Raw genomic sequence first — 27,315 nt, forward strand, 5'->3', positions numbered from 1 at the left:
CTGTTATTTTAATCATCTATATCTCCAAAGTGCTCTGAAATCCCGAATGAATAACTTTACGACTGTAGGTAAGGAAGTAGCCAGTACTTATGAGGATGAGGTGATTTTTAGTTTTTATGTAGCTCTTTCCTTTCAGGACAGCTCAGACTATTTTATAGAAATTTTCCCATATCACATGGAATCCCTGTGAGAGGTATGTAAGATAAGGAATTTTCTATCCAATTAATGAAAAGAGAAGGTGATAGAAATCTCACGCTTTTGGAGATGGCAATAGAAGGGACATTATAGAAACAAATTAGCAGTGCACATTTTCTTGTGCAGTGCACAATTAAAATACATTAAATGAATATTTAATTAGTTCTACGTACCTTATCATACACTCTCCTCTTTTCAACTTAATTGAGTAGCGATACTAAAACTAGTTGCACTTACAGTGAGGTGTTCTCAGTAAATGGCTAGAGCCTGCTGTCATGGAAGTATATTGATTCATTCAGTTCTCAAGATAATCCTTTGAGGTTGGCAGTTTGCTATCGCACAAGTGAAGATGGGCAGGCATAAAGAAATTGAGTAAATTGCCCAAGGTTATACAGTTACGAAAAGGAAGGTCTGGGATTTTAATCCACCATGTCCATCTAACTTCAAAGTTTATTCATTCATCAAATATTTATTATATATCTACCATGCATATTAGGCACCTCTGGGCATAATCTTACCTTCCAGGAGCTTTGATTTGGAGGAATTTAATGTTATGTTCATAGGTGGTCCAAGGAATGTTTTCTATATTAAATAATTTTGTGAAATACAGAGTGGAAAAGTTTTAAGCAGTTTTTATGATTTGTATTCACTGTATTTCTTAGCAAAGTTTAATATTCTACTCTACATTATGAAAGTTCCAAGCCAGACAATAGTAAGCAGCTTTCCCCAGTGGTTTTAACAACATACCCCTTCCAGTAGTGGAGCATCTCTGGAGATGATGTTCCATGGATCACACTCTGTGAACCCCTGGATAGGTACTTCTCGTGGTCCGGGCCCAGTTTTCTCCTCTGTCCTCAACTCTCTGGTGCTGTAATATCTCAGCTACCAGGTTTCCTTGCTTCAACCTCTTTTGTACTCACTCTAAATTATAAGCTGCTGCCAGATTTATATTTCTAAAGCTTGGCTCTGATCATTTTACCCTCCTCCTTGTGAGTGAACCTGAATTTCCTTCCCTCTTCATACTAAAATAATTCCAGATGGACCAAAGACTCAACTGTAAAAAAAAAAAAAGAAAAACTACAAAACCAGTGGAAGAAAACATAGCTGAATTAATTTAAAATCTTGTAGTGAGAAAAGCACTTCTAAGCAGGATGTTAAACTATAAAGCCATAAATAAAACTTTGGTAAATTTGACTAAATAAAAATGAAAATAACGAATTGCCGGAAATAACACAAGTCTAAACAAATTGCGACAAGTTTTATAGTCAGCGGCTGATTTCCATAATGAAGGGCTCATTCAAATCCATAAGCACAGGGCAAACCATGAACCCTTCATGGCCATTTCCTAGCAATTTCAATGTTAAAAATTTCCACTGAATATAGTCACTTATGAGCTCCAAGATAGTTACACAAAGATTCTTATTGCAGTATTGTTTGTACTAGTAAAAAATTGGAAGTGATATAAATATCCATTATTTAATGACTAGTTAAATAGATTGATGTATCACAATGAAAATGTATTCAGTTAATTAAAAAAAAAAAGTGGGTCTCTATTGCTCATGTGAACAGAGCTCCAAGGTATGTTAATTATGAAAGCCTGCAATTACTTAAAAAAAATTCTTGTATTTTCTTTTCCTGTAAAATGCCCAAAAAACTCTTTATGGCATGTACCTTAGACAAATGTGAATCAGAGAAGAATGCTAGGGTAGAGAGTTAACTTTTCATTTCATCCGTTTTAGAGTTGTGTGTTTATATTACTTTTGCTAAAAGAAATATATATTAAAAAAATACCAGAAGTACAGGAAAACAAAATACCTGTATTTCTTACAGAATAACAACTAAACTCATTTTTATTATTATTTTTTAGGGTGCTTTGGCCTCTGACTTGGACCTGCCTTTTAAACTTTATTTCCTATTATATTTTTCTCCCTTAATCTCTCGATAAATTGAAATGCTTGCATGGCACCACACCATGCTAGTCGTTTTGGGTCTGCTTCCCTGCCAACCCCTCAGCACCAGTGCCTCCTACTGGAATGGCCTCATTCCTTCTCTGTATTCTCTGATCCATCCATATCCCAGCTCCCTTCTCTTTTATTTCAGTCCCCACAGACACCCCACTAGAACTAATCTTTCCCTCCTGTGAGCCGTCATAACCCCGGAGTTCAGTTCTGTTTGGCCGCTTCCCTCTGAGACCTTGTGTTGTATCTATGGGATGCCCGTCTAGCACAGAGCCTTGCTTGGAAAGGCCCGGGAACGGTCTGTGACATGTGAGCATGCGTGACAGGCCCAGTGTCAAGGGAGACGTGATGACCTGTAGTGTCAGTGCGCATGAGCAGAAACAAGGGCTGTCCCAGGTGGCTGTTAGGAGTGGGAACTGGTGCAGCATTTTGGGGGGACCCATAACTGGCTGATAGTTTGTCTCCGTGGATATATTCACCCACGGAGTATTTAGAATGGAGCGGGACACTCGGGCCATACATTCTGAGGCTGTGTCACTCCCTCAGGTCCACATGGCAGAATTGGTGGCAGCAGCAGGATGGAAGCAGCATCCATGGTCTCTGGGCTTCTAGCTTCTCTCTGGCCCCGGAGTACCACGCTGCCACAAGAGCCTCATTGTGCGTGAAGCTCCCAGTGAAAAAGGTTAAAGTCCACCCATTCAGGTGTCATCTCATCATTTGTATAATCTGGGAGTTGCATTCCTGAGCCTCCAACCCCTTTTCAGAACCTGCCTAGTTGAGATGTCACTTCCCTGACAGGGAGGCACTTAGGCTCAGAGAGAAAATCACAGTGTGCTCCCCCCTTTCTCAAATTTTCCCTAACAATTAACGCCGCACTAACTTGACACCCTCTTTCCTTGTTTGGCTTTGTAAACCCTGGTCCCTTTTTCTATTAATTCCAGACATTAATATTTTCTTTCACGCAACTGCCGCCATTCACCCGTGAAACAGTTTGAACATTATGTAGCTGTCAAGATGCCTGGGGATTACCCAGTATGCCTTGCCTGTGAGAAAGTGACACCGCCGAGGCCTGGATTTGAGATGTTTATTTTGAGAGTGCGCTGACAAGCATGAAGGCCTGATCCCAGAGTGCCAATTTCATTTAATTAAAGCCCTCTCTTTATTATAGTTTTCCTCCACTCACACACACACACACACACACACACACATATATATATCAGAATGATTGTTAAAGTCTGGCTCCCCACAGGTGTTCCTTCCACTGTGACGCGAGGGGGTGGCAGATTGTGCACTCGCTGGTGAGTGTGTCACTGAACGGCTGGGAACGCGTTCGTTTTTGCTGTTCCGCTCAGAAGTCCTGCGGAACACGGTGCATGTGCGTGTGTGTCCAGATTTAAAATAAAGACTGCTGGACTTCTACCCCTATGTGCAAAACTTCGAATGTCAGATTTGAATGTGTGTGTGTGTGTTTGCAGTTTACTTTCTTTGTTTAAAGTTAGTACCCTTGCAACACTGGAAGGCTAACTTATCAAAATGGTGCCTTAGTTCAGGGGTCCCCAACCTATGGTGAGTTGTGTAATTATTTCACTATCGATTATAATGTAATAATACTAGAAATAAAGTGCACAAGATATGTAATGTGCTTGAATCATCCCCAAAACCATCCCTCCCCTCTGTCCCCGGTCCATGGAAAAATTGTCTTCTGTGAAAATGATCCCGGGTGCAAAAAAGGTTGGGGATAGCTGCCTTAGTCGATCTATTAAGGCTTTTCAACAATGAATGTTGTTTTACTTTATAGTGATGTTAATTTCAGTTCAAATAGCTGGGAGATGTATTACATTCGTTTTTCAGTGATCTGTAGTCCTGGAGCTAAATAGAAGCATAAAAAGGAGCTGAAAAAAATAAAAGATGGAATGGTATTAGTGGTTTGGTAAATGTTGGCGACAGAGTAGCTAAATTAATTTTTGATATCATTTTCTTAGTCTATATCAGCTCAACTTTAATATCAGAAATTCATTTCAGTCAATATCCTGGGTGTCTGTCTTGGGCGCTGTGCAAGGCGCTGGGGATATTTCAGTGGACAGAGGGCACTGCTGTCTTTGGTTACTTATTCACAGTGCTGCGTTTCAGAGTTAGCTGTAATATCCTAACTCCCCAAATTACATCGTTTGCCTTCGTTGTAGCATTATCAGCTGGCCTGCAGTTAGCCCCTCATTGACTGTTCGTTCACTCGTGCCTTCTCTACTCACCGTTCGCTAGGTGTTAGTGAACGAGTACATCCCAGGCACCGTATGATGACACACATGCTTGTGACACACAAGCACGACACATAATTCATGTATTATGTTAGCTGGTGTTTTTTGGTTTTGTTTTCTGTTTTTGTTTGTTCGCTTGTTTGTTTTTAACTTCGATTGATCCGAAAAGTGTGGGGGAGGGTTTGCCATCGGCCCTTCTTTTTGCTCTGGGCATAGCGACTGGAGGGACATTATTCATTTCTTTTGGCATCTGTTTCAAAGCTCTCAGGGAGGAGCCGGGCAGGTCAGCTGTGTCAGCTCTGAGGCCAGCTGAGGGCCGGCTGACGTGGGGTTCAGCTGGCCTGGGTGAGACGACGGTCGCTGCGTCAGTGCAGGTGCGGAGAGGCAGCAAAGAATGGCAACTCTGTCGATTTAATCTCTTACACCCCCATTTTCAGTCTTAGCCCATCTTTTGAGCCAGTGATTCCAGAGATTTATTTATTATGAGTATATTTTAAAGTACAAGATTCTGTTGACTCAGCCATCTGGCTGAATGTTTGGAGCTGGTTTCTTTCCCTTTTCACTGACTCTCGGCCGTTCCTGGGAGGCGTGGGCTTCTCTCCAGGACTCCTGACACCGTCGGCTGGTGCTGGTGGATTTTATTTCTTGAAATTTTTTAGAGTAGCGTAGAGGTGACCTACCCACAATGAAACAAAACAGGCAAAGCTCAAGGAGTCCATTTACATTCTACCACTGAAGGCAAAAAAGAATCATACATTTATCCCAAATTGTCTCACTTCTCTCTCGCCCCTGCTCCTCTGAGGCCTCAGATCTCTGTGCAGGGAGACATTAGCCTGGGGGGTGTGGAAAGGGTCTTTATTTAATGGAGAACCCAGGCTTTTGCATGTATTTTAAAATTTGGTCTTGTTCTCTTTTTCTATTAAAGGTACAAGTGATCCCTATGTGAAATTTAAGCTGAATGGGAAGACGCTATACAAAAGTAAAGTCATATATAAGAACTTGAACCCGATGTGGGATGAGATAGTTGTATTGCCAATACAAAGCCTTGATCAGAAGCTACACGTGAAGGTAATCACAGGCGGCTTTCAAATCTGCTTCCTTATTAAGAACATTTCTCAGCAGTTATTCATGCCCTCAACTTGCCCAAATTAATTCTTTCGTTATTCTCAGGACTAGTTTAAAAATATTAACGTAGAAGGAATTCTTTATACTATTTGTCAAAATTGTATCTTTCAGATCAATGAGATAAGCTCTACTGAAAATTAGAGCAAAAAATAATATCTCCATTGATTGTATTTAAATTTACCGAATGTGGAAGAATTATTACTGGCGGTGCAGTGGCGACAAGTACTAAAGCCTTTCTCGTCAGAAATAACTTTATACTTAATAGAGCTGTAAGCTACTGGTTGTGAGCATCAATTGCTCTAACATCTGGGTTAAAACTGCATGAGTTGAGTGTAGAATGGGACTGCTATAGAATATGTAGCAAATTTCTATTTAATTGTCAGATCTGCTCACCGTGGAAAATACTAAATTTTAATGAGAGGCCATTTAAACTACAGAGAGTGGTCCATTGTGCATAACATTTTAATGGATATAAATAGTGCCTTAAAAGTATTTTTGGCTGTTGTTTTGGCCACAGTAGGCAATATGGGCTAGATTGAATATTTTTTTTTTTCTGTATATAGGCTTAGCTAAATTTCTCTTTAACTGTAGAGTGCAAAGTATTTCAAGATCTGGAAGATTGATTTCAACATTCCCAGCCTATTGCATTTGTTAGTAATTTGATAAACTTGGTTGGTTTACCATATTCATGTGTTACTGGCCTCTGCCCTCTTTGTAGGTATATGATCGAGATTTAACCACATCTGATTTTATGGGTTCTGCCTTTGTCATTCTCAGTGATCTTGAGCTTAACAGGTATTGTATTTTTACCTACTAATTGTTATTAATGGATTTTAGGGGGAACTCAGAAAAATGTTGAATGGTACTTACTGAAAGCAAGTGACAAAAACAACGTATCTGAATGAAAGAGTGTGTTAAAGTGTTGTTATAACTCTCAGTACCTTTTCTAACATTTGTGCTTTTTAGGTGCCAAATATATTAGTCAGATGTTAAATATTTTATAATGTATTCTAAAATGTGCATTGGATTTTGTACTGTCATCTGTTAATATTCAGTTTCACTAACCTAACTTAAAATTAAAACAAGTATTTAAATTTTATTTGGACCATAGGGGAGGGGGATCAGTTAACCAACTGTTGAATTAAACAATGCCAAAAAATTTCTCTACCCTGAATATGTTTGGTTTGTTTTCATTAAATTTGGTGCTTTTTTAAGCATTTTGTCTGATCCTTATTCAGAGATAGGAGACTTTTACCATAAGCTCCTGATGCCTTGTAAGACTATACAGTCCGGTTAATGAGGGTTAAAATTATTTCTTGCTTCTTACTTACAGAACAACTGAACATATTTTAAAATTAGAAGATCCAAACAGTTTAGAAGATGACATGGGAGTGATTGTCTTAAATTTGAACCTCGTAGTAAAACAGGGTGATTTCAAGAGACATGTAAGTGTGACACTTTTGCTGTTTTTAAACTCTTGATTGCAATTGTCCTTCCATTCCTCTGCTAGCAGACAACTACCATTTTTGTAATTATTTGGGGGGAAAACAAATAGTTTTATAGAGACTTAAAGTAACTATCTGTGTTATATACATCCTCTGTTTTGGAAAGAAATCCATTAAGGAATTTTCTCTATTTTAGCTAGGGATGGGGTTAGTATTGCTATTATGAAAATTTACATGCTGCTTGTGGTTTGCTTATTATAGATCATTTGAAATCTACTTGTTCTAAGTGTTAAGGCTTCTGTTTAATATGTTTTAGGTCCTAGATGACTTAGGTATTATTCAGTTACGAAAAGCCATTCCCAGGATTTAATTATTACATTGTATATTATTAAGGTTAGTAAATGTACATTTTCAGCATTTTGGTTCCTTCTTATTTTTTTCATTTTTACTTTTAGCTACCAAGTTTTCTTCTGGGATGCTTTTAGGAAGACACAAATTTTAATGTTCTCTGGATTATTACTTGGAAATTTCTAGTTAATACACTACTTAGTGAAGAGGTCTATAGCATCAGCAAAGCATTAGATTTTGTCATAATATGATTGGGACTCTGTTCTTATGAGCAAAAATGTGGATAAAAATCAATCTTATTTTGTAATAGGAATTATACCTTATAACTCCAAGAATTAAAATGAGAAAAAAATTATCTTTGATATAACTTACTTGAAATGTATTTTTAAAGCCAACTAAAATGCCTACTTGAAAAAGTATAAGATGTACTACAATTTAACTTGTCTAAAATCCAGTATGAAAACATGAAGCCTGTTAATAAATTAGTTCTCTAAAAATGCTGCTTGAATAGAGGCAATGGGGTGGGTGAACAGAATAGTCTTCATTTTGACATCACTTATGGTTTTAATTATAATTTGTTTCATGATGAAAATTATGGCTGATTTACTGGTAAACTCACAGAAGATAGCTAAAAAGAGCTATGAAAACTGTAGTTGCTATGACTTTGCAATTGCCAAAGGGTGGAGGAAATAAGTGCTATTTTAATTTGAATTTTTTACCTATGGGAATTTACTTGACAATAACTGAATGAAACTCTGTTTATTACTTTAAAAAAACTAGCAATATCAACAGTTGAGACCTCAGTAAAATGGATATTTTGATGTTAAAATGTCTTAAATTGATATTGATGTTGAAAATTTATGTCCTCTCTTACATAATGAAGGAGGGCTTTTCTTTAGCTTCCTCTTAGTCTTGACAGTATTGCCACTGCGTCACTCTGGACCGAATGTCAATGGGTGCAGTAGGTGACCGGTTAGTTGAACTGGGTGCCAGGTTAAAATAGCACACGATGCAAATCAGTATCATTTGCCACATGGCTGAGCACTTGCCAGCTGTTGTGTTCTACAAATGTCTTATATATTTACGTGGGATCTATAAATTTGGATGATTTGCCCATGAAAATAGCTGCATATTTAAATGACTACCCTTGTGACTCTTTCTATAGTATACTGGATTACATTTAGCAACAATACGGGCACCTAAAATATACTTGAGTGTTGCCAAAATTTGGAGTTTCAAAATCATACCATTTTAGTTTTGGTTTATTTCAAATTGCAGAGCCATTAACACTGGATGCAGTTTGAATTTGCTTTTGTAACACATCTCGAAGAATGTCTTTCAGAGTCCAAAGAGTAGCCACTGTTCTCATCGTATTTAGTTTGGCCCTTCTTTCATTTGACTCCGCACCTTCCCTCCTGTGTTGGAGAGCTTGTCAGACTGTCTGTCTGCTCACTCACGTGCTCTCTTTTTCCTTTGTTCTTTTCTGGCAGAGGCCTAGTGTGCGATTTCTTTATTTTATGTATATTTTATGGGGATATTATAATATGGAAAACCCTACTTGTTCTCATTTGTTCTGATTGGTAATTTTCTTTCTCTATTTATGTATTCAATCAAAGAAAACAGAGGAATAATTTATTCTGGGCCATATGGGGCTATCCAATTTACTGCATATTGTGGGCCTTTTGGGTAAAACAGATATCAGAAAATGCTTGTTCTTTTCATTGAGTTTAAGTTAATATTTAAAAACATTTTATGTTGAGATTGTGAGAATGACTAGCACGTGGGACTGGAGGTCAATAGATTATTTAATTGAGATAATTTGTGTATTAATTTTGATTTTATTTTGTCCATTATTAGAATATCATACAAAATAGTTTCACTACCTTAAAAAACAAAAACAAAAACAAAAAAACTTTTGCTTTGCCTATCCATTTCATTTTAATTTAAACTCTCATGGAGAAATTTCAGTTTAAATTCTCAGTTTTATACCCATTTTCCTTTCCACCATTGAGGCAGTCTTTGTTGCTTTAGAACCAAGCTGACAAAAGTCTTAGCATGTGCAAAATGTGTATTAATTTACCATCATGTCTAGGGATTTAAACATATATGAGCATGGTACAGGCAGAAAGGAAGACACTGGCTGGAATGCTAACAAACTTACTATCTTTTTTTTTTCCTTGATAAACATATGAGTGTAGTTAAAATTATTGGCTCTGTTATCAGACTGCCTAGGTTTGAATCCCAGCTCCACCACTGGTCTGGTCAAATTTACAGAATTATTTAACTTCCTCAGCTATAATTTCCTCATGTGCAAAATGATAATACAAAGAGTTTCTGTTTTATAGGGTTACAAAAATTGAGATTATCAAATTTGGGGCTCGGAATTGGAAAGAGACACTCAATATATAGTAGTTGGTAGCATTGTAGCAAATAGTAATAGTCATTTCCATTAATTTCTCCACCTGTTTTGTTTATCTTTTGTGATGTTATAAAATGAGTTTTTATAGGTCAAAGAGCTCTAAATAGCCCTGTGCACCTATAAGATGATAATCAATTTTGTTGGTTGGTTTGAGTGAAAATTTCTATAATTTTGTTGGGAAAATATATTTATAAGGCACAACACCACAACACCTGATTTTAATACCCAGGTGTTAGTACCTGTAACTCTATTGTTGAATTCACAATTTCACCAGGGAAAGTGTTAGTAATGAAGAATATTTTACAGTCATTTCTGTAGCAACATTGCTATTTCCTAGTCAATGAAATGTAAGTGAATTTCCCCTAAAGACTATTTATTTTCTGGTTTCTAATTTATTGGGAAGACTTATTGGGAAAGTGGATAGGTCATTTACCTGAAGGTAATTTTTTCCTTAAGCATAATAGTGAATGTGGTCTGCTCGATTAGGTTCACATTGAATTGTAATCTCCTGAATTTATCCAAGTTGTAACAACCAGTTAGCTGGTTAACCAGCCAGAGTAGAGTTTTGCAGTACCGAAGGGTGACAGGAGCAAGGAGGAGATTTTTCTGGGAGACAATTGGTAGATGAAATTTAGCAGCCTTAGCATGACAAATGAGAGATCAAAAGAAAATGGTGGTGAAGTTTCTTGCTGTTTAGAAAATGTTTTCTTCCCTCTCTCAGTGTTATATTAACTCCTTTTCTTAATAATCCAATGATTCAGAGTTTTTTCTGTTATTTTGAATATTGAGATTTAATCAATGAAAGAAACTAGAATTAATTTTTTTCTAGCATGGAAAATTATGGAAACTTAAACTAACATTGGTCACGAATTTCTTAAACATTTTCATAATGCTATCTGAACATTTCAAGTAGGCGAACTCTGTTTTTCTGCTTTTTTTAAAAGAGAAAATTTCAGTATTTTCAGGTAATTTAAAAAAATATGCTGCTAAGGATCAAACAGTATTCATATGCCATTGCCTTTTCATACTGTTATTTGAGAAAATGATGTCACATAACCATATATATGTATATGATTTTTCTTTGTTTCTATTTTCTTTTTCAACTGTGGTTTCTCTGTAACCTCAGAACTTGGGTGTTAATCATCTGAATGTAATCTACACCACATAACATAATATAATTACATTGCTAATGATTCTGTTTCCCTCTGTTTCATTTTGCCATTTTCAATGTTGCATGGACTCAATCCTTAGCGTTGGTCAAATCGGAAGCGGTTAAGTGCCAGCAAGGTAAATATACTTGTTTTTTTTCTTTAAATGGTTTGTTAAAAGCTTCATCTTTGTAGCAAACATAAATATATACATAATTGGTATTACCTGACCTTTATGTATAACAGCATTCTTTTTCCTTACTGCTGTTATGAATAAGAAGAAAACAACCTTACCTTAAAAATTTTATTTAATGTGGGTATAGCCAGATATTTGAACTGACACTTGTTTTAGTGCTGACATTTTTTTATGTATTGGTCATGTTAGAGTGTTATATTTCATTAAGCTTGGATTATTTAGAGTTTAGCATGGTTAGATTTAGCCTTTTAGGAAGTTATTTACCCTTAGATAGAAACTAGCATCAGTGTTAAAGGGGCAATGTAAAGATTGAAAGAAATGTGTTTTATATTTTATATTAATAAGTCTCTTTTATAGTTTCTGAAAAGCCATTTATTCCATCCTTGGTAAAAGTTTCTTTAAAGATTTCTTCATGAAGTGCTGGGGATTTTTTACATTGTTAATATCTTTTAAGTAATCATACAGTGTTGTCTACTTTATAAAACAGTATAGTAATGCATTATTAATTTACCAGGTTATTAAATTAACAAGTTGAAACTTAAATGACTACATGTGAAAATTAATGTAAAAATAAACAAAACAAAGAATTTTAAGTTAATTTAGCAGCTCTGCTACTTTTTAAAGAGAAATAATCAACAAAAACTAATTTCTATTAAATGATGCAGTATTTCAGACTTTTTTTCCAGTTCAGTTAAAATCTCTGTGTATGCGTGTATTTGCACACTTACATACATGTGTACATACATATCCTGGCCCTATTTTTTAACCCTACTATACCTCAGTTGCTAATTTCCCTGTAAAATAAGGAGTTTGATACTGGGAGCATCATCTCCAGCTTAAAGAGTGTGTGTATGGGTGAGAGAGAGAGAGAGAGAGAGAGAGAGAGAGAGAGAGAGAGACTGATTAATTCAGGAGGGAGGGAGATTGAGAGAGAGAGAGAGTTTTAATCTGACCAGCACTAGTCACTTAGGAGGAAAGCCAAACTTTCCAAGTCTTGCTTTGTAAACTCAGAGGAACCAAAGTTCTGACTCCTATTTAACTAAACTTTACATTTTGAACCTTTTAAAATAGCTATGATAAGGTATTTTGTTGTCCTATCACTTCACTTGGTTCCCGAGACTGATTCTTTTCATAAATAAAATTAAAAGCTAATAATAACATTGAGCTGTCTCAAAAATGCCTCCAACTTTTGCCTTATTCCTTTATAGTCACTAGAGGGTAGAAGAACATCATTTCTCAGGACAGCGAAGGTCCCTGCTCTCGCTCTCCCATATTAGGAGTTTCTATAACCACCCAAAGCAGTAAAGTTTCCCAGAATGCTTTGGTGAAGCCTGACAAAGCAGTATTTTCTCGTTTATTGATTCTGCTGCTGCACTAAAACACTGGTACTGTACATCAATAACCATCTTTAGTTAGGGAGCTTTGGTCTGTGGAAGAGCACTGGCAGTTTGTGGAAGAACATAAAGGCTAGAAAGAAAAATTGTGAGCTTGGGGAATATGGGAGTCTAGGGAGGACAGGAGAGGTTATGGAAGAATGGCCAAAGGAATGAAGAGGGATAGAAAAAATGTTGACGGCCTGGATAAAGATATCAAAAATATGAAGGGAACAGAGGATCCCGGAGAGCAGTATTTATATGTATACTGCAGAATTGTGTCTTGAAACTGAGTTGTTGTCTGTTTTTTTCACCCCCCCACCCACCCATTTAGTAGTTTCTAGAATTTTGACTTTGGTGTACCCGGCTCAGGGATGTGTAATATACACCCAAACCTAGTATATGTGTTTAACAGAATTGTAGATGAATAAAAAGGTCATTGAAAGATATTTGTAATTGTATTCGAGACACGCAAATTATGTATTGTTGAAGAATTGCAATTGTTACATTGCCTTTTTGCTTTTGAGAATATGCAGTTTTAAAGAGAGAAGTGAGACAGCTTCTATTTTGGGCTTATACAAATGAGCTGCATGGAAACTTCATAGACACTGTGATTAACGCTTTGTAAAAGTAGTTAAAATACCCTGTTAAACCTATCTTTTGGTATGTTTAAACTATAAGATTCTCTTTTTAATGATTTCAAGTTATACTTAATATTATATAAGAGTTTGATGTAAAGAAGATTACTTAGCTATAGGCATCTAAAATTGTACTAGTCCTAAGTAATTTATCACCTATATAAAATATCATAGACTTTTACACCTCAATCTTTTTCTTATAATAAGTTAGCTTTATTTAAATAATTTCTTCTTAACACTGTAACTTTATAATTTTGTACCATCCAAAAGGTTCCTGAATGCCAGAACCTTGGTAGACTGTTTCCTTACTATTCAGTCTTGGATTTCAATATAGTAAATACATAGAGATTGCGTTTAAAAATAGGTTAAGATTTCATCCAAAAGCCTTTGAAGTTGAGCATTTAAACCAGAATTGGGAATTTGATTTAATAGGGCCTGGATCAGATACATAGTTCTCTTTGTACATTTATTATACACAATCTTTGGTCTGAATAGATTTGTTTCCAAGCCTCACTTTTCTCTTTTCTAATATATGTAATGGTTATAGAGATTTAAAAACAATTAATAGCAGTTACTTCTCATATCCAATAGTTCAACATGGGGAAAAAAGCAGTTATAAAAAATGAATTTAACAAATCACTGACTGTATTCAGAAACTTTACACACATGCATGCACACACAGGCACACACACAAACTCACAAACCCTGCTATCGTTTGGGGACATATAGGTGCTATGTCTGGCACAATGGCTCTTTATTTATGGATTAGATGGGTTTTCACTGAGATAAGTACATCCTCCTACATAGCCCTCTTTTGAACCACTGTTTTATGCATTAATACGTCACCAATCTAAGGTAGGAGTCATGACCTGTACTAATGTAACATCATTTCCTTTTTTTCTTTATGAAATTAGTTGACTAGTGTTGCCAATTTTTGGCCTGTTGGTCTTCATATTCTTTTATTTCAGTTCTTGTCTGTTATTGCAGGGGCTGATCTCTGCAGGCTACGTTTTCTAAGTCCCCCATCAGCTAGCCTACAGCTGGCTTCAGACACAGAGAAGAATTGGCCCAAGGCTGGTTTGATATAAGATAACTCAAATTGAAAGAGGACAGAATTTGGAGGGAAGCTCCATTTCTCCCTATCTGTATCCATCTATCTATCTGTCTATTTTTTTTAAATGAGCTACTCTGTTACCAGGTCCCAGGTAGGAACCAAGGGGAAGTTTTAGTAATGCTTTGTATGTAGTTGTATAGTTTGGGGTTGAAAAGGAAGTAACTCAAACTGGAATAGATGCCCGTCCTCCCAACTTCTTGGTAAATGTCCACTCTCTCTGCACCTCTTTTTCTAATTGAGCTCACATATCTTATTTTTGTGTAGGCCCAGGAAGTAGTACAAGCAAAACCTTCATGCAAGAGGCAATACGTTCCATTTGAGGAACTAAAACAAGGGCATTGTGCCTAGAACACTTCCCTAATTAATAAAGTGATATTTGTTTCTGTTTTGCTCTTTTCATTGTCACACATTCTTAACTGAATTCAAATGCCCACTCATAGTAACACCTTTTACCTTTTTCTTTTCTTGGCAAAACTCAAAGGATTGGAGAATTGCACACTCAAGACAGGCACATTTATCTATATACCTATCTGTCTGTATCTGATAGCCTGTCTATTTATCTATGATCTAATGTAGCTAATCTATCTAATTTATCTGTGTCTTCATTATCTATTTCTATCTATTTTATCTATCATCTATCTATCAATCCATCAGTCCATGGAGATGCCACACTGTCCCGACCCACTGCTGAAGGTCTTAACCTTGACCCTTCTGGTGCCTTGTTATGAAATCTAGGTCAGCATTAGCCTGGAGAGAATAACCTCTAGGGAATTCCCTCTTTTCTGGAGCTTGCAGCCACATGCAGGTGAGGCCATCAATTTATTGGAATTATAGAAGCTGGTGTGTGCCTTGAGGCCAGAGGGATAGAGACACCATCTTCCTTAACATTTCATCAGATGCCTCCTCTCAATAACATTAGACTCAGTTTTGCCCAAACCCCATTGCTCATTGAGCACACACTCTTATTGTGGTAGGAATTCTGCCCTCGTATACAGAGATGAATTAGACTCAGCTATCAGAATTGAAGAGTGATGTGGGTATTCAGAGGCTTTGGTGAGACTCTCATCCTGGCCTTGGAGGTGGGTGAGGTTGGCTGAATGCTGGGCTCAGAGGAAGCTTTCAGAGAAAGAAGACTGGAGTGAATCTTACCAAGTGAGAAGGAAGAGGAAATGAATTGAAACATTCCAGTATAAAATAATGTGGTGCATAGCAAGAGCTCAAAACTGTTTATTAGAGGGCTCCAAACAATGTGGTTTTCTGCGTGTGCCTCCTGCACCAGCCACAGCTGGAAATTGTTAGAAATGCAACTTTTTGGCCCGCATCTCAGATCTCTTTAATCAGAAACTCTGGGAATGAGGTCTAGCTATCTTTGAACAAGCCCTGCAGGTGATTCTCAAGCATCTTGGAGTTTGAGAACCACTGATATTCACTCAAGCAGGGGCCCTCAAACGTTTTAAACAGGGGGCCAGTTCACTGTCCCTCAGACCATTGGAGAGTGGGCACTGTGGGGCCAGGATGAGTCGGTTGCTAAGCAGGACAGGCAGTGGCGGCAAAAACACCTGGCGGGCCAGATAAATGTCCTAGGCATGTGGCCCATGAGCCATAGTTTGAGGATGCCTGCACTAGAGTATGAAGGAGGATGCTGGGAACAGTAGGGGACAAAGCTAGGGATGGAGAGAAGGGCAGGGCTTACAGGCCAGTAGCTCTGCTGCTGACCTTAGGTGATAGGGGTGGGGCTGGGATTAAGGTGTGTCCAGGAAGGTGCCCAGGGTGCAAAACAGCGGGAGGCTGAGGTGCCAGCCCTGCACGCGCAGAAGCTTCAGGGTAAGCCCAGCGCTGCATTTGTTTCACTTGACTCACAGCCTTGGGTAGGGGTGTGTTAAGTGAAGGAGAGTTACAGAAAAATGGAACAGAGAAGTGACAGCTAGCAGGATGAACACAAGCGAACCAAGAAATACTAGATGGAAAATATAATACTATTACCAATGAGCACAAAATTTAACTTTGAGCTTCCTAGAGGTTAGGGCAAAAATAAAATCTTACTGAATCACATGACCTTCATAGTTTTTCCTCTTGCTTTTTTTGATAGTAGGAAATGCATTAGAATTTTCCTGGTCCTAAACTCTGGGAGTCATGGGGTATTTATAGTCTTTATTTTTTTTTTTATCTTAATCTAACTTTTATTGAGTACAAAAATTGATGATATTCCCTTATAATTTAAAAACATTAAATTTAATAACAATGCTTTTATGGTTAATGTACTTATATGCAAAGATTATTCATATCCTTAGAACTGTGATGGAGTTTTTGTGTACAAATATAAATCTCATCTTCCACGGACACGTGGGAAATTTAAAAGGTTTTCTTTGTATCCTTATGCAAAGATGTTTGTGTAGTTCTAGAAGAATTTATGTCTATAGGATCCTCTTCAGATGATGTAGAGGAGCTGCTGAGTAGGATCTTTTCTGGGAGCCTGTTCCATGGACGTATGGCTCTTGTCATGTCATGCTATAAAAGCTGTTGACAAGAAGCAGCAGTTTTACATGTTGAAAAAGCTTGAAAGGAATATTTCAGTGAAACCTTTTATAGACGGAGTGTTTTCTTGTAGCTTTTCAAAGCAGTGGTCAATGTAGTTGGAATCTGGCTTAATGATTCATTTTTCTTACAAAGTCAGTTGATTTTTTTCCATGCATTTGTTTCCATTGACTCCTTACTTTCCCATGATGACTTAGGAAAAATAATCAATGAGAATCTAAATAAAATGGCTTGGCACCATGGGAACACTGATATTTTTATACTTCGGTCAGTGAGACAATATATTAAAAGTACCCATGTGGTATTTGGTGCCTGGTAGGTATGCCCCGGTCAGTGCTTTTTCTTACTGCCCTCTTTGTTTGCTTGTTTTGGTATTTTGTTATATGCAAAGGCATATTTTGGATAATTACCCATGGGTATTGGCCAGGAAAGGCAGTGCCGGAGCACTGCATAGCTGAAGGTAACCTTGCTTTTGGTGGCTGCAGGCTGTGGCCGCAGCTCCTGTATTGATGCCCTCCTTTCAGTATTTCTTCACTCCTGACCTCTCTGCCACTTGTTGTAGCTCGGGACAGACAGGAGGCACTGAGCTGACCTGTCCCCGTCATTCCTGGGTTTCCTTTGTAGCCACGCGAAGGAAAGGAGATGCTGGAATTCACATCACTCTTTCCCTACCGTATCTTAGGCCAAAATCCTTAACACATGTCACCAAAATCCTTAACACATGTAGTCCATTTTATATGTCCCAAGAATGGCAGTCCATTCACTGTTTCAAGATACTATTCCTAGATCCAACTTCTGAGGATGCTCTACTTGTTAGAATCCACCGTGTATAATTTCAGTCTCACTCCAGAATGTCTTCCCTTCCTGCCTTGGCTCTGTGATTGTCATGACCCAGAAATAAATGCATATTTTCAAAGCTGTTTCAATTTTACTAAATTCAGTGTGTTTCTCTGTCGAAGACCTCACCTTGTTCTCACGATTAATAACTGCTTTAGATGGAAATCATCTTTTATGTTTTGGAATGAGCGGGGATTTGGTGGGGTGGGGGCTGACGAAGAGAGAGCAGATGAATGGGTCAACACAGACATAGTAAAAGGTTCTGATCCTTTGGGAGGAAGGGGAACAATAACAAAACCCCGACGTACTATATTTTATCTGTTATGTCTGCTGAGAGATTAGGGTCAGGACCCAGAAACTTTGCGCTATCTCCTGGTGTTTGTTTCAGTTCAGGTGGGGTGGCCTTTCCCTTCGATGGGTCATTTCCTTCTCTCTTTTCACATTCCAGGCTGCATTAAGATGACAAATTTCACTTATAGGCTCGGGCACAGACATGAAAACCTAAGCTTTTCGGTGAACTGAGTGAGTGCAGATGAGTCGATTTATTGTGGGGGAGAGGCCGGGTTTGCAGAGCACAGAAGATTTTGAGAGCCAGGCTCTGCAACAGAACACACATAGCATGGCCTGGGCCCTGCCCCCAGCTGCAGACTCTGCTCTGATGCCTCATCGAGCCTCTCAAGGGTGGAAGAGAAATGTTACCGTAATTAAGAAATTTCTTCAAAGCACCCCCCACCCCCACCAATCTGGGACTCACAGATCAAACTTGATTTTAGAGATAACCTTATAGTGGGTTTTGCAGCAATATTTAGGGTGCAATAAGTAGAATAAAGGTCTTGTGTTCTCTTCTATCTGTGAACTTTGCAATAAATACTTCTCTTCTCCTACCCTGCCTTTAGGAGAGGGGGAGAAAAAAAAAATCTTGGACAGCAAAGAACAAGTCCATCAGATCAAACATGACTGCGTTAAATACTAAAATGTTCAAAGTCCGACTGAGATAGATAAAAGCTTTGATGGAAAGTGGATATTTCCCAGGGACATTACAAGCAATAATCCAGATGTTATGGTGTAATGCAACGAGTGTCCGTGGATAGACCAGGAGCTCCAGCCAAGCCGCGCCTGATACAGGCCTCAGCCGTGCCCTCCCATGCTGTTCCGCCATATGGAACCGATCTCTAGGCCCCCTTAATAACCAGCTTTGGATTCCATTTTCACAGAGCTCATAGAGCTAAGTGGGGCTTTTTTATGGACAAGTTAGATAGAAGCCTTTCCAAGATAAACATCCAATTTGAAATTAGGACATACCAAGCCGCAAAATTATTTTAGGGCATATTTCATGGAAGTGCTGCCATTTTTCTTAGGCAATTGCCAGACTGTAGGATGCCCTTTGATCCTTTGTGGACATTACTCCCTTTTTTATAAAAAGGATTGTGAAATAGTTGCAGTGTTTAGGGAGGAATATATCTGTCGGAACTTTGAAGCATGGCTGTGGGACAGGTCATACTTTAGCTTGTTGGTTGGCAAGTCAAACTTTAAGAAGAAGAAAAAAAAAGCAAAAAGAGGAATTGTGGCAAGATCTATGAATCAAAATCTCATTTTTGTTCTAAAGGTGGAAGTTTTCAGCCCATGTACTTAATAAACTATAAAATGTATTAGGTATGTCTACATCTATTTATACATCTATAGATATATATACACATGTACATATATATATATATTGTGATGCTGTGTGTCATTTTTAGCAAATGTAAAGTTGCTTAATTTCAACTATTTCATAAACCTTCATTATTAATTATGTTCTATCTGGAATATATATGTATATGTAGGTGTGTATATGTATGTATCTGCAGGGGTGTGTGTGTGTGTGTGTGTATGTATCTGCAGGGGTGTGTGTGTGTGTGTGTGTGTGTATGTATATGCAGGGGTGTGTGTGTATTATATATATTTAGAACTGAAGAAGAAATTATTAATGTTTACCAGAGGAGAGGCTTTTTGTTTTTCTTTTTAATTAGTTCTTTCCACATTTGCCCTCCCTGATCTGTCTGGGCACCTCTCAAACCTGTGTGTGTGTGTGTGTGTGTGTGTGTATTCCAAGAGAAAAGCAACATAGATATGAAGTTTGGGAATATATATTCCTTAAATGTATTTTTCTTAAGGTCATCACAAAACGATCAACAAAATGCCCGGAGTGGCATTGTTGCATCGTTTATTAAGAGTGATGGAGTGATGTGGGTTCGATGAGGTAAGCTGGTATATAATTAATATGGTCTGACATACCATTTGTTGTGATAAATTGTGACTAACTGGTGTCCGAGCAAATTGGTGTCTAAATGATCTGGAAGATATAGTGAGCAGATGACGGGAACGGATATATAGTGTCAGAAATTCATCCCTTTACTATGGTGCTCAGTGCCATTTACACTCTTCAGCCCGTTTATTTCTCCTTCAACGAAAGAAGTCTATCCTTGTGCCATTGTCACTTACTGAATGGAAAAGGCAAATGAACTCCACCAACTAAATGCACGTGGGGATGCTAGCTCAAACAAGCTACCCGTGAAAAGCCACGGTTGCATGTGAATATGCACTAGGTACTGGATGATATTAAGGAAATTATGGTTAATTTTGTTGAGTGTGCTCACAATGTGCTGGTGATATAAAAGCAAGTATGGATTTTGCTTTAGAATATTTCAGCCAGAAAAAATAACAAAGGGCTAGGAGGAATGAGCTTGGCAAAATGTTGAATTTAGTGAATAATCACATGGAGATTTATTATACTATTCTCTTTACCTTTGTGTATGTTTCAAAATTTATATAACGGAAATTAAAAACAAAGTGTTGGTATTCTCTTTATAATTTAATAACAGGATGTTTGCCCTTTTTTAAAATAAGGTGTATATTATTGTGTATGAGTAATATAGTTTAGAAAAGGATAAAAAAGAAACTCACCCAAGTTAATAGTTCCTGAGCCCCTACTGGGTTATAGGCACTCTGAGATGTATTGGAGACATCCCATTCACCGGCCCACCCCACCTCTGCAAAGGCATTTACACGGCTAGGCCAATGTAGGCTGTATTTGGAGTTGCAAATTTCACAGTAGCGTTGGGCTTTTAGTGGTAGCCCAAGGAATGAAGGGAAGTAGGGACAGATTCAAATGTGAAGGATTAATTCAAAGCCATTATTTATAAATGCCCAGGAGTATTTTGTTTCCTTTCAAAGCAATGCCTCGTTTCTTATATCTGTTTCCCAGAATGCCTTTCTTTCCTTCATACTATTAAAGTAGCTAAATACCCAGTTTAAGGATCGCTACCAAAGAGCACACTGGGTGGGAGTACAGGCCGGTGCCAAATCAAAGTGTTGCTTATGTTCATGCTTCACTACATTATTACAAGTCCAAAGCCCGAGAAGAAAGTCTCATAACTGTGACTGCAGGTTTGCAAAACCAATGAAGAGTAACACTTTTCACCGGGCAGGGAGTGACTTTTATAATCAAATACTGAAACCTGGAATTCCTATGATCACCAAAGTCACTCTCAAGAATTATCAGCAAGTTTATATGTCATCTTTATTTTTCGCTTTAGTCCTCTTTGATACGCAACCTACGGCTCTCAGAGTCCTTGAAAAAGAACCAGCTCTGGAATGGGATTATAAGTATAACTTTGTTGGAAGGGAAGAATGTCTCAGGAGGAAACATGACAGAGATATTTGTCCAGTTAAAACTGGGAGATCAGAGATACAAAAGTAAGGTAAGTTCTACAAATTCCATGAGGAGAACAGTATCTTTAAGAGTAAACATAGATTAAAAATTGTTTTACCACTTTAAATTTCACAAGAATAGAAGTAATTTATATTTAGCACTCCTAACTATATAAGGAGCATCCCAGAAAACAAAATAATTGTATAGATGTAGTCAATTAATGTGGGTATTGTTTTGATTGCTTAGTATAATTTAATATAGTCACTCAGAGCGAAAGAAAGCTTATTAAATCATAGATGTGAATGCATGATTTATGTTCATTTTGAAAATAAGCCATGTTTCATAGAATTTGAAAAAAGGGTAACTGTTTTCAAAATGCTACAAAAATAAAATTTCATGTGTTATTTGGATTAAAATATTTGAGATAACTGAAAACATTTTCAAAATCATATACCCTTTGCTTTCTCTTGTTAGTCTTAAGGCTAAAAATAGATATCTAGTGTTGCTGTTTTTTGCTGTGTTTCTTTAACAAAAACTAAAGTATTAAAAATGATTTGCTTTAAACAAAAGTAATGGCATTTTTAACTATCTTTGAGAATAATTCATCTTATTCTGCCCATCCAAATTCCATTTAAGTTTTAATTTTAGTAATTTGGTGTGAATTATATTTCAAAAACCATAGTCTCCACACCATGGTAATTAATTAGTTTTACATAACTGTCAGACAGGAATATTTCCTATGTTTTATGCATTGAGGGAGGTAGGGTACTTGAAAGTTAAATCACTTGCCAAAAGCTACATTGAAAAGAAAGAAAACACTAGAAGATTTTGAAAATAGACCCAAAGATATTTGCCATTTGGACCTTTCCAGCATCCAAGACATACCAGGTACAGACAAGTTGGAAAATGATTTAGGGAGGCAAGAGGTTGTCTGTGCTGCATGAGTTTCAGTGTAAAATCAAATATTAGACATCATTTACTTGAGCACAAAGCAATAGAGAATTGAGGCTCACATTAAAGAATAGTTTATTAAAAATGTGAAAAATTGAGGGTGAGCTATAACCAGAAATCTGTAGATAATTATTTTGACCAGGCAATTTTAGGCTGTGCCTTAGAGTGAGTGTATCCAGGGTAACCACATTTCTCTACTAAGATTCCTTTAGCTGGCCAGGGTCAGGCTAAGGATTTATGGAAAAATTATTCATCACTAAGCACACTTAGCCCTTTGGACTAAGGTGAAGTGTAGAATTAGTCCAATATCTGCTACATTCCCCTTTGGGGAATACTGCATTTAATTTGTGGTCTAATAGGTTTTTTCCCCCCTGCCTGGTTTCTAAATTCTATGATCTGATATATTAAGCCTGATGTGAAAAACAGCTTAAATGATTTTACGTGACATTGGCTACAGCTGAGGTCTGAGTTGCCCATGTTATTCCTATGCAGGAATAGTTGGTGCTAGGATTTAATACTTGATGCTGTGCCCTTACAGCCTGAGGATACTTAGTGGCCAACATTTTTGCTCACTTTTTATTCACAAATTGTATCTCTATGTAAATGAAATCAGAATGAAAATCCTGCCAATGAACTAAACACAGAAGCAGTTTGAAATCACTTTTTAGAGAACATAGAAACACTTGTGGGGGTTCCAAACCACTCTCATTAATTTTTAGGTTTGGCTGCCATGGAATTTCCTAGTCTTCCTCCCACCCTAGTGGCTGGATTCAGGAACTTTGTATTTAAAAAGAGGCAGCAATGTATAAGTTATGAGTTTCTTATTTAATGCATTTGGCAGATGTTAATTGAGAACCCAGACTGTTAATTTATATAGTTCTTAAGCTAGCATTGAATGGGTTTGCCAACAAAAATGTTACTTTCCTTTGTTTAACAAATTAGTGTCACCATCTTTAGGAGAAAAATCGCAAAGTGTCTATTGATATATGTCCAGTGTGTGTGTGTGTGTATATATACACACAGATATACAGGGACACATGTTATTTATGGTTACTTGTGAGCTAACAGTATTCTTTGTAACTTGGTGGATAAATTATTGAATCTGGGGGCCAGATAAAAAGAGCAGTAATGTTTTGTCAATTCCTGAACCCTCTGAGTCCCTTTCATTGCAGAAAGGAAAGCTTGACTTTATAAGGGGTGAGATCCATCTTCACGGTCTCCTGCAGTTTAGAAATGAAATGAATGTGTAGCTGCTGTAGCAATGAATGACGTTTTAAAAGAAAATAAATACTATAACTGCATGTTTTCTAGACACTGTGTAAGAGTGCAAATCCGCTGTGGCAGGAACAGTTTGACTTTCACTACTTCTCTGACAGGATGGGCATTTTGGACATTGAAGTGTGGGGAAAGGACAGCAAAAAACGCGAGGAGCGTCTGGGCACGTGAGTCGCCTCTGCTTTCCAAGCGGTGGGAACTTGTTTCTGGGTGGGGCAGGTCCTTGAGAGAATGTCTTCAACCCGCTAGGGAATCCCCATCCCAAGAGCCATCGGTAAGCCCGATGGCCAGTCCTAACTCTGGGAAAGTTTTGCTTGTTACTTTATGTATTTATTTTTAAATTGGTAGTTGTCATCTGGTATTGATTAAAATAAAGGAAAATGGTTTGTGTCAAGAATTCTCCAAAGAAATATATTGTGCCATCTTAAGACTATTTGGGAGATATTCATATACATTTCCAATATTCCATAAAAATTTGGTTTGGCTACTTAGTGAAATATTGTATATAATTTGGTAAAGATATAAGGGTAGGTGTCTCCCCCCACCCCCACCCCACACATAATGGAAACTTTTCAGTCTCCCTGATATGCTGTGTAGCAAACTATAACAGAATCTATTGAGGTGTTTACTTTCGCCCCTCCTGACTGAATGGAGACACTCAGCCATATATAAAGAATAATAATAGGCTGGGTGCAGTGGCTCACACCTGTAAATAATCCTCACACTCTGAAAGGTCAAGGTGGGAGGGTACCTTGAGCTCAGGAGTTCAAGACCAGCCTAAGCAACAGTGAAACACCGTCTCTACTAAACATAGAAAAATTAACCAGGCATCGTGGCATGCACCTGTAGGCCCAGCTACTCAGGAGGCTGAGGCAGGAGGATCACTTGAGCCCAGGAGTTTGAGGTGGCTGTGAGCTAAGCTGATGCCAGGGCACTCTACTCATGGCAACAGAGTGAGACTCTGTCTCAAAGAAAAGAACAATAATATCAGTATTATAGCTTCTTCATAAGGTGACAGTGAAGAATACAATGAAATGAGTCAATGCTTACCCTGTGACTGCCCCGTAGTAAGCACAAAGGAGATCCTGGTAGAAGCACATGTCATCTCTGACCTTCAGAACACCCCTGCAAGTTAGTGGCATCATGCTTATTTTAAGGAAATGGAGCTTAAGAAGTTTACAAATAACTTGGCCATGAACTTAAGAACAAGGAGTTCTAGGGTCAGGATATTGTGTTTTCAAAACAAAGTTTTTTCTGTCAAATTACTGCCTTTTGCTCATTCCGTATACATTCAATTTGTACATAGATCTTAAGTTTAGAACACAAATGTTTAAAGGGATTGCAACAGCTGTTGGTTGTCTTTTTCAAAGCTGAACCTTGGGTTCAGGGACATGCCTTGAGGTCACTCATTGAGGAATAGGAGAGCATACTGCCCCTTCTCCACTGCAGTCAGAGTGTCTCAACTTTTGCCTGTGCTCTATGCAGGAATTTCATTTGAAGGAAAGGTTTTATTGCTGAAAACTAAAGATGGAAAACCCCTCATCTAGTATAACCCCTTCTTTTTACAGATGAGGAAATGTAGAGGGTTAGGGAGGTGAAATGTTTTTCCAGCAGCAAGGAATTTATAGGAAGAAATGGGAAAAGACCCCGCTAACCTAGTACCTTGTGCAGTGCTCTTGCTACTTAGCACAGTGTCTGGCTGCGGGCTGTCATCGCCCCATCCCACCTCATTATCTGGAGATAGATGAGTAGGGATTTCAGCCATGAGACATTCCTCCAGTGTTTCTCAGTAGGGGTGCTCTGTTGCATGGTCCTGTCTGGTATGTTGTGGGATGTTTTGCAAACCTGGGACTCATCTCCCTGTTGCCAGTCACTTTCTCCAGTCATTGCATGGGAAACATACACAAGTACATGTGTGCATACATACACACAGCATGCCTGCATTCCATCATACGTGTACAAGTAACTCTTAGGGGACCAGCACTGCCACCACTTGAGACTGTTGCAGCTCATCGTTTGCATCCTTGGTTGCATTGCTTTGCACTGTCTCTTCATTCTCAATTCTATGCTTAACTGTTAGGTCACCATCATTTCTTACTTGGCCCTCTCCCAGGCCTGGTTTATACGTTTGAATAGCAAACGAGGTAACGCCACACTCTCTAGCTCATGCAGGAGGTCTTCCTGTGGTCTAGCATTTTGTTAGACACTGCCTGTAAGGTTACAGTCTGACCTTATTTTTTCCTCCTTCACGCACACGGGGACGACTGAGATACCTTAGACACTTTTCAGTACCTCTCACATGCTTGCTACTGTGACATACCAGGTCCCTGCCAACATTGGTGGCAGGAGGACCTGAAACTTTGCGTTAGCCCACAGAGCAAGGGTAAGTTATGGGAATGTTGAGAACTCTGTGTCCCAAAGTGTTATCTGAACAGTGGGACTTAGGGCCTCCTGTGATGAATGGCCGACATGTAATTTTAGTAGGTGCAGGGAAGAATGCCCCTCACCTCACATGTCATTGTGCTGTCATGTTTCCTTCACATAATAGGAAATGCTTTTCTAAATGATTGTTGGGTTGCTTCATTGAGACAAAGAATAATTTAAGATGTCCTTTTTATTCCATGTTTTGTCATTTGGGTATTCATTTATTATTTTAGCTATTTCCTGTTTGTAACCAAGGCATATACCTGCCTAGTGGCCATTCTGTTCTTCCTCTTTATGGACTTTAAAGTATTTTTTTTTTGGTATCCTTTTCCTTTTTCCTCTCCCGTAATACAAAAGATAACAAAAGTATCTCCTGGGAACTGGCTCCACAGTGAACTTGCAGGTGGGCAAAACCTACTCTAAGATATCTACTGCTTCTCAGAGCTACAAGAAAGATAGTGCTAGCATATTCATATCTCTGACACGTGACTTGTGACTTATGGTTCTTTCTTAAGAGCTACTTTGTAAACATTTCATCGATTTTTTTCACCTTCCCTTTTCTTTGTGCTCTTCATTCTAAGGCTCAGCTATTTTATCTTTCAACTGTTGGGAAAACACCTTTTTGCATCAGGAAGCTCTCCAACAGTGAGAATGAATCTTAACTGTGTCTTAAGGCCTGTCTTATATTTTGTTTGTGGATGAACACTTTGATGTTCACAATTTAACATTGGCATTAAAGCTCTAGATGGCCTGAGGAAACTCTTCCATGAGGTTTGCCATCATAGGCAGTTGGCACGCAAGGAAAGGAGTACTTTGGAGTCACACATCCTGGGCTTGCTGGTCACTACTCCATTTGCTAGCACTGTGGCCTAGGGCACTGATTGATTTCTGTGGTCTGGCTTCTCCATCTGTAGAACAGGGTAACTGGCCAACTTGCAGAGCTGTGGTAGCTAATAGGAACAATGTCTATTTGACATTGTTTCTTCCTTTGAGCACTCAAATAATAGGTGGTATTATAATTATTAATTTTAAGATTTTTCTTCATGGCAACTATCGATCTCCACAACATTTGTAACTAGAATTATGCAATTTAAGTGAAATATTACTAGTAGAGTTCAGCACTTTTTTTAAAAAAAACAGCATAGGCTTTTTAAATATTTTTTTGGTAAAAGTGAGCAGTAACTATCTTCAGGGACATCCATTGACTAAAGGGTCGAGCAGTGTAGGTTAGCTTGTAATAATACTGGGTTTTTTTTTTTTTTTTTTTAAGCTGTGAATAAAAAGGCTGGCGTAGTGGCTGATTATGTGAAGAGAAATCACATTGGCATTGGTAGGCTGTTAGCTTGGTGATGGTTAAAACACAGCCCTGCCCAGCAGTCAGGTTCTGC

At 38.0% G+C, this 27,315-nt stretch overlaps 1 protein-coding gene across 4 annotated transcripts in view; it reads left to right on the top strand.

Moving 5' to 3' along the window:
* MCTP2 (multiple C2 and transmembrane domain containing 2) overlaps nt 1-27,315 on the top strand; it is a 233,004-nt gene that overhangs the window by 86,135 nt on the left and 119,554 nt on the right. For 3 of the 4 annotated variants that reach the window (XM_076004796.1, XM_076004797.1, XM_076004798.1), the window contains 6 exons: nt 5,334-5,476; nt 6,252-6,328; nt 6,867-6,978; nt 10,997-11,032; nt 21,162-21,326; nt 23,540-23,670. In XM_076004796.1, the coding sequence (XP_075860911.1) occupies nt 5,334-5,476; nt 6,252-6,328; nt 6,867-6,978; nt 10,997-11,032; nt 21,162-21,326; nt 23,540-23,670 (664 nt within the window). Of the gene's footprint in view, nt 1-5,333; nt 5,477-6,251; nt 6,329-6,866; nt 6,979-10,996; nt 11,033-21,161; nt 21,327-23,539; nt 23,671-27,315 lie in introns of those variants that run through there. The other variant, XM_076004799.1, reaches the window with a different exon arrangement.

This window comes from Microcebus murinus, chromosome 7, assembly GCF_040939455.1.
Source record: "Microcebus murinus isolate Inina chromosome 7, M.murinus_Inina_mat1.0, whole genome shotgun sequence".
Taxonomy (NCBI): Eukaryota; Metazoa; Chordata; class Mammalia; order Primates; family Cheirogaleidae; genus Microcebus; species Microcebus murinus.